The following is a 13,651-nucleotide window of genomic DNA, read 5'->3' as shown; positions in this document are numbered from 1 at the left end:
GCTTACAGAACTTGGAATACCGATGTGAGAAGTGTGTTGATATCAGTGGAGAGTATGTGGAATATATTAAAGTTTCATCATCCTATCTTGTTTCTTTCTGGGTAAAGCCAAAGACTTATCAGTAGCCCCTCGTAGTGCCAGAATTCTGGTGCATTTTGTGTTATTTTTAGTTTTTAGACATATTTAAAGATGAAACCATTTTGCTTCAAATCCATCATTTATATTTTGAGCTTGCCAAACAAATAGGTCCTCTACATTTTTATAATTTTAGATATATTTGTAACATGGAACCTTTTTTTTATAATGTTGTATAAAATGTTGTAAAATCACTCCGGTTGGAAAATCCATTGTAGGTAAAAGCATTATACTGTATCTTTAGATGCTCCAATTTTTTTCAAATATGATGGGGCAGTTTGAAAAAATTCACACAAATAACGACATTGCAGCCAGAAGCAAAACTGAATAAAAAAAATTCCTCTGATGATGAATTCCCCACTATTTATGCCCCAAAATGGTGTAATCAAAAAGTATAGGTAATTTCACAAAAAGAACCCACATACAGCTATAATGATGGATAAGGTAAGGTATTTTGACTCCCTAGAAGTGTTGGTGAAAACATCTGCGTCATAAAAGGTCAAAACTATCTGTGGAGGTAAGGGGTTGAATATAAAACTTACTTTTAGCCTAAAGCATCGTAGCCTAATGATCCTGATACTCACTGAATTTGAGGATATTACCAAATGAATACCAGTATCCTGCCTGATCAGCTCGGTTGGGCATATGTTCAATGGCAGATAACAATGTTGGGATCCACAGGAATCTATGCTAATATTCTGGATTTTTGTGAAACTGACGTAAGTCATGTTAGATGTCGTTAGTCACCATGGTGTCATGTCTATTCCTCTAGGTGCATGCAGTATGGAGAGAAGACAGAACACATACATAATGGAAAATGGCTTCAAAGGTAGGAATAAGACAACAGGGGTGTGATTGTGGTGCATGACTGTCCACTGGAGAGGGATGGTGGCAACATTGTATGCTAGAATTACTCGTAAATCGTATAGGCACAATCTTTGCGTAGAAGGTCTTCCCCATCCAATACCAACAGCTTTTTCACCTAGTTGTAAATTTTGTAGTTTATTTCAAGATCAAAACAAAAGTGCTACCTACGTCTGCACAATTTATCCCAACTCTGGGGATACACACGATAGAGGAGAGGACATGGCTTATCGCCTAGTGCAGATATTGACACACGCTTATGCCGGGTGTTTGCTGCAGTAGAAATGCATTTTCCATGACTGCCAAGTTAACAGGGTATTACTGGCAGATCACCAATATCAAATCTGCAACCTGACTCACAAAATGAATAGTATATCTCCAGTTGCCAACCTCGTGTAGAAGACAAGGTTGGCAACTCACAACCAACTAAAGGGAGAGATGTTTTTGCCATTACAGATTCACCAGGTTCTCACACTTTCCTGCGTTATCAGAGCAACAAAATGATTCCCAAGTGAATTTTGGAGTTGTGAATGGGACATCACTGGTTGAGGTTCTTAATATTTCCACCTAGATTATACATAGATCACCACCAAGACTTCAGCAACAATGATTATCTCAGATCTACAATGCAACATTTGGTTTGATAATTTAGTGCAAACTATATTATGTCAGGCTTGAAATATTTATGCAGTAAGTAGAAGTTACTAGAACTAGGAAGTCATGAAATCAGAAATATGCAATCATCTGGAGAGAGGCCAGTGGCGGCCATTTGTGTAGACAGGATATGTGTAAAGGGGTCATCATTTAAAGATAAGGCGGTGTCATGAAGAAGGGATTCAGGGTAGGTGTAAAATTAATTTTTACAGACTGTAGTTTTGTATACCGAGAAGAGAGTAAACCATTGCCAGACATCACCAGTGGTGACTTACACTGACAAGCAAAATGGTAACAAAGTTAAATTTAAGTATGAGATAGCCGAGATGATCTATAAAATGAAGGTAGTCTTACATTGAAATCGGTAGTGGATAATGAGATATGGAGCCTGAAAGTCAACAGTTCAAAACATTGTTACCCTTTTGCTTGTCAGTGTATCTTCTATGAGAAAAAAATTGTGTTGAAACTCAATATGCCAGATGCTTACTTCCCCCAATGTCCTATGTTAGGAGGAAAAGTCTAGAGGAACCCATAGACAAACAGTGGTGCGTGAAAGTTTGCGAATTCTTCAGAATTTTCCTTATTCTGCATAAATGTGACTTAAAACTACAACACATTTTATACACGTGACCTAAAAGTAGATACTGAGAATCAAATTAAACAAATGAGTCAAAAATATTGTATTTTTTATTGAGGAAAATATTCCAATATTACATATCTGTAAGTGCAAAAGTGTGCAAGACCCCATGGGAATTAGTAACTTAGAGGAATAATAATCCATCCTTGCCTACAAGACAGCTTCAAATCTGTTTTGTTGGTAGGTTTTCTCCTATGAACTGACCACTTCAGGTCCATTCACAACTTTTCTATAAGATTAAAGGACATTATTTTAACTAGACCATTCCGAAACTTTACGTTTATTCTTTATTGGTTTATTCTTCTTTAACCATTCTTTTATAGAATTTGTGTGCTTTGGGTTCTCGTCTTTCTGGATGACCCACAATCTCCTGAGATTCGGGTCATGGCCAAATGTCCTGATATTTGTCTTTACAATTTGCTGATAAAATGAAAAAATAATTGTTCCATCACTGATGGTAAGACAAAATTCCCCAGATGCAGCAAAACAGGCCTAAATAATAGTATTACTGCTATGTGTTTTACAGGTGATGCTTGGTTTTATGCTGCAATTCTGTTTTCTTTCGCCAAACATAACTCGCCTTATGTAAGCCAAAAAAAGCTGTATTTTGGTCTCATTTGTCCACAAATCATTATTCCAATAACCTTCTGGATTGTCCACATGATCTATAGCAAACTGCTGACAAGCAACAATGCTCTTTTTGTAGATTAGTGATTTTCTCCTTGCAATACTGTCACGCACATCATTGTTTTACGATGTCCTCCAGATGATGAATTCATAAATATTTACATTAGTTAATGTGATAGAGGCCTTTAGTTACTTAGAGGTTACCTTGAGCTCCTTTGTGACTTCACAGACTATTACATACCCTTGCTCTTGGAGTGATCTTTGTTGGTTGAAGGCTCCTGGGGAAGGTAAAGGTCTTGAATTGCCTCTATTTGTACACATTCTGTCTGTCTGCAGGTTAGTGGAGTTCAAACCGTTTACAGATGCTTTTGTAGCCTTTTCGAGCTCGATGAATGTCAGCAGCTCTAGTGAGATCCTCAAAAATCTACTTTGTTCATGCCATGATAAACACAAACATGTTCTGTGAAGATCAGACTTTGCTATATCCCTTATTCTTTAAATAAAACAGGTCGCCCACTCATAAATGATTGTCATCCCATTTATAGGTAACAGCAGACTTTAATTTCACCTTCAACTTATCTGTCGATCTTAAAGCTTCATATACTTTTTCCACTCAAACATGTGATATTGGACCATTTTCATCAATTAAAAAATATGGCAAAGTCTAATATTTTTTTACTCTAAATGCTTTCAGGTTTTAGGTCAAATACATGCAGAAATATGGACAATTCTGAAGGCTTCAGAAACTTTTAAGCACTATTGTAAGATAAATGGCCCAAATTGTTGGGTATGATTTACTTTTCACTTATTTCTATGGGTACCTTTAGAAGTTACAACTGATTGCTGGAGGTACTTTAGAACTAAGATGGACTAAGACCGCTGTTAGGCCAAATCCTTTACAGTTTTTACATCATATCCTTTTTAGTGTCAGCTCTTTATGGGAAATATAATTTATGAAGTTCAAAGTTCCATTTACTAGATACAGATTCCTCATATAAACATATTAAAGTATAACTTTTTGTCACCCACCAGCCACCAGGAAAGGGAGTACTGTATTGTGATTGGGATGAACCGATAAACAATATACAGTAAGCTCCTATGCTTCCTCTGGTACAATATTATTTTTTAAATTTATCTCTATTCAGGGAATTTCGTGCTCCAGCTCTTATATGAAACATTAGGACATGTATACTTTTGTGATATTCTGTATGTATGTGTATATACTGTGTGTGTGTGTGTATATATATATATATATATATATATATACAGTCATATGAAAAAGTTTGGGCACCCCTATTAATGTTAACCTTTTTTCTTTATAACAATTTGGGTTTTTGCAACAGCTATTTCAGTTTCATATAGCTAATAACTGATGGACTCACTAATATTTCTGGATTGAAATGAGGTTTATTGTACTAACAGAAAATGTGCAATCCGCATTTAAACAAGATTTGACCGGTGCAAAAGTATGGGCACCTCAACATAAAAGTGACATTAATATTTTGTAGATCCTCCTTTTGCAAAAATAACAGCCTCTAGTCGCTTTCTGTAGCTTTTAATAAGTTCCCTGATCCTGGATGAAGGTATATTTGACCATTCCTGTTTACAAAACAATTCCAGTTCAGTTAAGTTTGATGGTCGCTGAGCATGGACAGCATGCTTCAAATCATCCCACAGATTTTCAATGATATTCAGGTCTGGGGACTGGGATCGCCATTCCAGAACATTGTAATTGTTCCTCTGCATGAATGCCTGAGTAGATTTGGAGCGGTGTTTTGGATCATTGTCTTGCTGAAATTTCCATCCCCTGCGTAACTTCAACTTCGTCACTGATTCTTGCACATTATTGTCAAGAATCTGCTGATACTGAGTTGAATCCATGCGACCCTCAACTTTAACAAGATTCCCGGTGCCGGCAATGGCCACACAGACCCAAAGCATGATAGAACCTTCACCAAATTTTACTGTGGGTAGCAAGTGCTTTTCTTGGAATGACGTGTTTTTTTGCCTCCATGCATAACGCCTTTTTGTATGACCAAACAACTCAATCTTTGTTTCATCAGTCCACAGGACCTTCTTCCAAAATGTAACTGGCTTGTCCAAATGTGCTTTTGCATACCTCAGGCAACTCTGTTTGTGGCGTGCTTGCAGAAACGGCTTTCACATCACTCTCCCATACAGCTTCTCCTTGTGCAAAGTGCGCTGTATTGTTGACCGATGCACATTGACACCATCTGCAGCAAGATGATGCTGCAGGTCTTTGGAGGTGGTCTATGGATTGTCCTTGACTGTTCTCACCATTCTTCTTCTCTGCCTTTCTGATATTTTTCTTGGCCTGCCACTTCTGGGCTTAACAAGAACTGTACCTGTGTTCTTCCATTTCCTTACTATGTTCCTCACAGTGGAAACTGACAGTTTAAATCTCTGAGACAACTTATTGTATCCTTCCCCTGAACAACTATGTTGAATAATCATTTGAGAGTTGTTTTGAGGAGCCCATGATGCCACTCTTCATAGGAGATTCAAATAGGAGAACAACTGGCAAGTGGCCACCTTAAATACCTTTTCTCATGATTGGATACACCTGCCTATGAAGTTCAAAGCTCAATGAGGTTACAAAACCAATTTAGTGCTTTAGTAAGTCAGTAAAAAGTAGTTAGGCGTGTTCAAATCAAGAAATTGATAAGGGTGCCCATACTTTTGCACTGGTCAAATTTTGTTTAAATGTGGATTGCACATTTTCTGTTAGTACAATAAACCTCATTTCAATCCAGAAATATTACTGAGTCCATCAGTTATTAGATATATGAAACTGAAATAGCTGTTGCAAAAACCCAAATTGTTATAAAGAAAGAAGGTTAACACTAATAGGAGTGCCCAAACTTTTTCATATGACTGTATATATATATATATATATATATATATATATATATATATATACATGCAGAAAATTAAGTGTTTCGCCCAGAAAATTATTGCAATTACACATGTTTTGTTCTACCCACTTATTTCCTTTGTGTGTATTGGAACAATTGAGGGAAAAAAAGGCAATCTGGACATAATTTCACGCAAAACTCCAAAACTGGGCCAGACAAAATTGTTGGCACCTTTGCAAAATTGTGGGTAATTAACTTTGTTTCAAGCATCTGATGCTCATTCAAATTCACTTGTGGCAAGTAACAGGTGTGGACAGTATGAAAATTAGATCTGAAATCAGACAAAAAAGAGAAAAGTGGACTCAAATTTGCATTTTGTGTCTGTGTATGCTACACTAAGCATGAAGGACAGAAAGGGAGTAGAAAACTGTCTGAGGACTTGAGAACCAAAATTGTTGAAAAATATATCAACAATCTCAAGTTTACAAGTTCATCGCCATCAGAGATCTTGATGTTCCTTTGTCCTTAGTGCACAACATAATCAAGTTTACAACTCATGGCGCTGTAGCTAATTTCCCTGGACATGGATCACAAAGAAAAATTGATGAAAGGTTGCAATGCAGGATAGCCTGGATGGTGGATAAACAGCCCCATTCATTTTCCTAAGAAATTAAAGATGTCTTGCAGGGTCAGGGTGAATCAATGTTAGTGCAAACTGTCTGTTGACATTTGAATGAAATGAAATGCTATGGCAGGAGACCCAGTAGGACCCCACTGCTGACACAGAGCCATAAGTAAGTTATTCTGCAGTTTGCCAAAATGTTGATGACTAGGCTAAAATCCTTCTGGAAAAGTATCTTGTGGACAGATGAGACCAAGATAGAGCTTTTTGGTAAAGCACATTATTCTACTGTTTACTGAAAATAGAATGAAGCCTACAAAGAAAAAAAGCACAGTGCATACAGTAAATATGGTGGAGCTTCATAGATGTTTTGGGGTTGTTTTGGTACCTCTGGTATTAGGTGCCTTGACTGTGCGCAAGACATCATGAAATCTGAAGATTACAAAGGATTTTGGGTTACAATATAGTGCCCAGTGTCAGGAAGCTGGGTTTGCATCCTAGGTCATGGGTCTTCCAGCAGGACAATGACCCCAAACATACATCAAGAAGGAGAAATAAATAGATGGAAATAAACAGCCACAGCCAGAGAGTTCTGAAGTGGCAGCAATGAGTCCAGATCTAAATCCAATTGAATACCTGTAGAGAGATCTTAAAATTGCTATTGGGAGAAGGCACCTTCAATTACGAGAGACCTGGAACAGTTTCCAAAAGAAGAGTCCAAAATTCCTGTTGAGAGGTGTTCAAGAAGCTTATTGATGATTATAGGAAGTGATTGCAGTTATTTATTCCAAAGGGTGTGCAACCAAATATTAGGCCGGGGCCACACGGGGATTACTGCGATCCCCTCGCATGACACTCGGCTCGCGCTGGCAGCACAGCAGGAGTCGAGTGTCATGCGAGTGTCCCTGCACCTGAGGTCCGACTGTGCGAGCGGACCTCAGCTGCGGTGGGTGGGCCGGTGCTGCGGAGGGGCAGGCCAGCACTGGGGAGAGGCAGGCCGGCACAGAGGAGGAGAGGGAGGGATTTCTCTCCCTCTCTCCTCCGTAGCTGGCTATTGCCATTCTCGTTCTGCACACACGGTACACCAGTGTACCGCGAGTGCAGTGCGATTTTTCTCTCGCCCCATTCACTTGAATGGGTGCGAGAGAAAAGAGTCTCACATTACAGATGCAGCATGCTGCGATTGTTTTCTCGGTACGATTAGGGCTGAGAAAATAATCGCTCATGGGTGCTGACACACAGGCTAATATTGGTCTGAGGGCAATGTGATGTTTTATCGCACTCTACTCGCACCGATTTTCTCGCCGTGTGGCTTAGGCCTTAAGCTAAGGGTGCCAACTTTGTGCAGCCCGTTTTTGGAGTTGTGTGTGAAATGATGTCCTTTTTACTTTTTTTCTCAATTATTTTGTGTTGTTCCAATATACACACAAAGGAAATAAACGTGTATAACTGTGTAATTGCAGTTATTTTACTGGAGAAATAGTTAATTTTCTGGAATAATTTCAAGGGTGCCAACACTTTCAGCCATGACTATATACACATATACAGTGGATTATTTATCCTCACCCTCTCCGGATCCAGCACTGAATCCCTACTGTGGTTCTCATTGTCTGTTGTTGTATATGGTGCAGACAGTACATTGACATCTCTGCCTGTGTAGATGGCATGAGCCACTGAACTCTCTATTTGGTTGCAGCCCTGCCGTCGTGAGTGACAGCAGAGCTGCAGCCAACAATAGACAGCAAGAGCATCAGTAGAGACTCAAAGCTGGACCCTGGGAGGGTGAGTAAAAAACAATTTGAGAGTTTTTTTGTTTGCTTTTTAAACAAACTGCACTTGGAGAATCTACTTTCCTGGAAACCTTAAACCCCTTAATGTTTTTACACTGCAGTAAGTCAGCTCACCCTTCCACCTTGTATGGGGTTCCTCGGATCGGCAAGGAGTGGCCTGGGTCCGGCCATGCAGCATTGAGAAAACAAACCATAAGTATCCAGTGATGCAAAGAAACCAGTGTCATAGACGTAAAAACAGCTTTAAAAGATCAATGTAAAAATATCCAGACAGACCAAGGCAATAAGAATGGCGAATGCCCATGGCTCCCCTTTCCAAGATCAACGCGTTTTGAACATGCCTTATGGGTGAGCCTTAATCAACCCTGAATCGCGTTGGTCTTGGAAAGGGGAGCCATGACCATTTGCCATTTTTAATGATACGGTCTGTCTGGATATTTTTACATTGATCTATTAAACCTATTGGTTTCTTTGCTGAATACCATCACTGAATACCTATGGCTTCTTTCCTTTAATGTTTTGGTATGTATTTATGTATTGTGAGGATATGGTACATTAGAGTGAATCTGTCAGCAGGTTTTGCTATGTAGTTTGAGGACAGCATGATGTATGAGTTAATACACTGAATTGTGGGCTGTTTAATTACAATGAAGTTTTATCACCAGGACATTATTGCTGCCAGAATTGGTGCTCACATGCCTGCTAGATTGACTATGCCCCTCCCCTCTGATAAGTACCTCACTGTCAATAAACAATGTACATAAAGAGCTGTGCTGTGTGAGGAGTTAGATGTACCAGAGCTCAGAAAGCTAAGAACTCTGATTATGTCACAACTGCTGCACTCAGTAAACTAAGTGATACATTATTAGACTCAGATTCTCTATTCCTACATTATGCTGCTCTCAGATGCTGTAGCAAAAACCTGGGACAGATTCCCTTTAAACAGTTTGAAATGTTTATTTTTTAAGGTTTTTATATTTCAATAAAATATGAAAACAATAAATACAATTATAATATACTTTCATTTATATATAAATGCCATGAGCTGGCTAATTGGTAAAAAAAAATTCTAAGTGACCTAGAGTAGAGCTCCATAGGGGACAAAATTTAAATCTTTAAAAAAGTAGACACTCAGAAAAAATATCAGGCATAGTTATGTTAGTGTACTACAAGTAAATGTGGGTGATGCCTCATATAGCACAGCGCTGTGCTCCACTTCATCTAATGCACTCACCGAGTCCCCTCTAAGGCTTTGTGCGCACTAGAACTGTGAAGTTTCTCAAGAAAATTTCTTGAGAAACTTCTGGGAGTGGAAGATTTCCGGACCTCCGGAAAAAATCCGCACCAAATCCGCGGTAAATCCGCATGCGGATTTGCCGCAGATTAGCCGCGAATTTTCCGCGATTTTCCCGCAGGTTGTTCCCTGCGGATTTTGCAGGCTGTACTGCCGAAATCCGCAGGGTACCTGCGGAAAAGAATTGACATGCTCATTTTCTCAAGAAATTTTCTCAAGAAATTCTTCTCAAGGAAATTTCTTGAGAAAAATCCGCAGCGTGCGCACAGCTATTGTTTTTTCACATAGGATTTGCTGGGAAATGTCTGCAGAAAGATTGCAGACATTTCTCAAGAAATTTCCGCGGCAAATCCCCTGGTAAATCCGCGGGTAAAACGCACTAGTGCGCACATAGCCTAAGGCTACGTTCCCACAATGAGTTTTTGATGTTGCAGATTTTCTGCAGCTATGAGCTAAATTGGGTTACTTGTGTGCATTCCTTTACATGCAGTTTCAGTCCGAATTTTGACGCTGCAATTTTTCTCTCTTTTTGGTTGTCATGTGTTAAATGAAAATGCTTTGTTTCTGATACTTTTAGTATTTTGCTTTGACAAAACATTATTGGTACAGTTGTGTGGATTGGGGCTAAAATGCACTAAAAATGCTATTTTATTAGCAGATGTTCCCCATCTAAGGCCCCCTTCACACGTCCGTGATAAAAACGCACGTTTTTCATGGTCCGTGATGTGGGTGCATATGTGTGTGCGTATTTCGTGTGTGTGTTCGGTGTGTGCTGTCAGTGTGCTCTCTGTGTGCTATCGGTGATACTCGTAGCACACAGACAGTAGAAATTTCTATACTCACCTGTTCCCGGTGCTGCAGTCTCCTGCACTGCTGCTGCGTCCGCAGTGCAGTGAATATGCATGAGCAGTATGAGCTGACCCGGAAACAAGTGACAGCAGCGCAGGAGACAGGTGAGTATAGAAAATCATTTTATTTCAAAGAAGTGTTTTCTCCGGTATGTGTCACACTGATGTCACACGGATCACATCAGTGTGTGGTCCATGTGACACCTGTGCTGCCAGGGAAAAATGGACATGTCACCATGTGGACAACACAGACACGCGTGTGCTCCACACGGACACACGTTCATGAGAAAACAGAGATGTGTGCGCAGACCCATTGATTTTAATGGGTCTATGTATGTGCGCGTCTCCGGTACATATGTAAATGCATATCGGAATCACTGACATGTGAAGGGGGCCTAATGTGGTTCTTTTGTATAGACCCCATCCACTTTGCTTGAACTGTAAGGCTATGTCCACACGTGCTTTTGCTGCATTTTTTTGCATGTTTTTTCAAATTATCAAAGTTTTTATGCAAATTAAAAGCTGCTTTTTACAGTACCAGCAAAATCTAGGAGATTCCAAAAATCTCATGCACACACACACACACACACACACACACACACACACACACACACACACACACAAGCACACACACTTCCTTTTTTTTTCCTGACTTTTTGAAAAAGCAGCATGTCAATTCTTTTTAGCATTTTTGCTGCTTTTCTCACCATTGAAAACAATGATAAAATGTAAAAACGCAGTGGAATTTTTGCTTTTGCTGCTTTTGTGGTGAATGAAATTAACTATATTTAAACATTACTGTAACAAATGACACACCAAAAACACAGCTAAAAAACGCCGCAAAACCTGCTTTTTGGCATTGTGCCCATGATCAGTGTTAGCAGCGTTTTGGACACAGTACACTTCAGCTGCGTCCAAAATGCTGCAATGTACAGTACAGGCACAGTGGAGGAGATTTCTAGAAATCCTATGACCACTGTGCATGTATTGCCTTCAGCAAAGACTGACCTGCAGTGCGTCTTTCCTGAGCCACGGCATGTCAATTCTTTGCTGCAGAGTCGCATGCGTCCTCCGTAGGGAGAACACAGGCAAGCGACCGCAGTGCACCGAACCCTGATCGTGGGCACAGACAGCTGCGGTCTCCTGCGTCGTTCTGCAGAGGAGACTCGCAGCCCCGCAGGTCAGGCCAGGGCACAGCGGGTCCAGATCTTGGGCACATACAGTACCCTTAGACTCTGCAATTATTATTATTTATTTTTTTTTCTTTTGCACAATGAAAACTGGAAGTATAAAAAACTAATTGTGGGAACTTAACCTTACATGATCAAGCACCATTTATAGAAGTATTCTTCATATGTAAAGCGCCATTGAATAAATGGTGCTATAATAATAGTAGTAATAATAATAATAATAATATGACTATATGTTTATATTGGGATATGTTCGCTATTACTGATCCATTACTTTTTGTATCTGGAATTGAGCATTCTGTTCATGTGTGTTTGGAAGCGATAGACGTGCTCTTTGTTAATGATGTTGTATATGGATGCTTGCCAGTGGTTTGGCAGAGACACAACTGGACAGTCATGCTGTTGTATTGGGAAGGGACAGACACAGAACGCCTCTGTTTCCTTCTGCCTGTGTGTGCCACTCTTTGCTTGCTCACATCCTTGCCTCTAAACACAGCTATCCTGCTCATCCCTCATCCCATGCATGCCGCTTTATACACAAATTCACTGCTTCTCATCAATTCTGCTTTAAGGTCCTCATTAACACCAAGCCTTTCCTGAACTGTCTATACAGGGCATTGAAACCTCAGGCCTTGGGTTTACTCTAATTGCTCAATTTACATATTTTACATAGTGGAACCCCTATAGAATTATTGAGTGGCCGAAAGTAGTTCACTTCTTCCCAGTCAGTATATGATAACAGATCACAGACATTTCTTCTCCATTCTTCTGGCTCAGCCAAGTGTGACTACAAAAAAAAGCATGCTAACTGGAATAATGCAAAATTCTGTGTTGGTTAAACCACATATTTTTAGTTAAACCCATAATTTGTAGCTCTAGTTAGACAACGTACGTGATGTCATGTGTACAACTGCATTTAATGTGTTTTCTACAATTAAATAGCAGTAGATATACTTGGGGATGTCAAGGAATCCGGTTGTTTTTTTTGGTTTTTAAAAAGTGATACTTTAAAAAGAATGTGTTATCAGAAAACCAATCAAATTTTCTTTTAAATATATTTTATATAAATAATTTTTTTCATAGTACTGCTGGTCTTGTTTCTCACTGGCTGACCTGATATAGTGGCCCCAATTCATCACATTGTTTACACCAGAAAATTGGTGTAAAACACTTTGCCAAGTCCCAAAATCTTTGCACAACACTAAAGGCCTCTTTACACGCTACGATATATCTAACGATATGTCGTCGGGGTCACGTCGTTAGTGACGCACATCGTAGCGTGTAACACAAATGAGCGACTGTGAACGAGCAAAAATACTCACCTTATCGTTGCTCGTTGACACGTCGCTCATTTTAAAAAAATCTGTGCTCCGGTTGTTCATCGTTCCCGAGGCAGCACACGTCGCTCCGTGTTACACCCCGGGAACGATGAACTGCAGCTTACCTGCGCCCACCGCCAATGTGGAAGGAAGGAGGTGGGCAGGATGTTTACGTCCCGCTCATCTCCGCCCCTCCGCTTCTATTGGGCGGCCGCTGTGTGACGTCGCTGTCACGCCGAACCTCCCTCCCCCTTCAGGAAGAGGATGTTCGCCACCCACAGCGAGGTCATTTGGAAGGTAAGTACGTGTGACGGGGTTTACCGAGTTTGTGCGACACGGGCAACAAATTGCCCGTAATGCACAAACGATGGGGGCGGGTGCGATCGCACATGCAAATGCACGATAAATTGATACGTGTAAAGCGGCCTTTAGTTGCTCAAAAATGTAGCTACTTTTGGTGTTTTCCCACTAATTTCTGGCAGCTCCGCCAAAATGGTTGGAGCTGGGGAGGAGCCAGTATGGGAAGGGGTGTTGGTATACCCGCCTATCAAATTGTTCAAAAGTGGCGGTCTTTGCTATGTCACAAATGTTACTCCAGTTCCTAAATAGAGTAACATTTCTGCCGAGGAGCACTCCACTGATAAGATGTGCTGAATACATTAAGTGACGTGAGCCTCTTAATGCATTTGGCGCATCTTATTCCTGCTCTCCCATCACTCCAGTCTTATTGAATCAGGGCCATTATGTTTGCAGCTCATTTGCTTGATTTACTGTGTAGAATGGGACAGAACAAGA

General features: G+C 40.1%; 1 protein-coding gene across 5 annotated transcripts in view; it reads left to right on the top strand.

Annotated features, from left to right (window-relative positions):
- MEGF11 (multiple EGF like domains 11) overlaps positions 1-13,651 on the top strand; it is a 789,316-nt gene that overhangs the window by 753,807 nt on the left and 21,858 nt on the right. For all 5 annotated transcript variants that reach the window (XM_075346053.1, XM_075346052.1, XM_075346050.1 and 2 more), the window contains one exon: positions 908-964. In XM_075346053.1, coding sequence (XP_075202168.1) covers positions 908-964 — 57 coding nt within the window. The remainder of the gene's footprint in view (positions 1-907; positions 965-13,651) is intronic.

The sequence above is a fragment of the Anomaloglossus baeobatrachus genome, chromosome 4 (assembly GCF_048569485.1).
Source record: "Anomaloglossus baeobatrachus isolate aAnoBae1 chromosome 4, aAnoBae1.hap1, whole genome shotgun sequence".
Taxonomy (NCBI): Eukaryota; Metazoa; Chordata; class Amphibia; order Anura; family Aromobatidae; genus Anomaloglossus; species Anomaloglossus baeobatrachus.
This window is presented reverse-complemented; position numbering and strand designations above follow the sequence as displayed.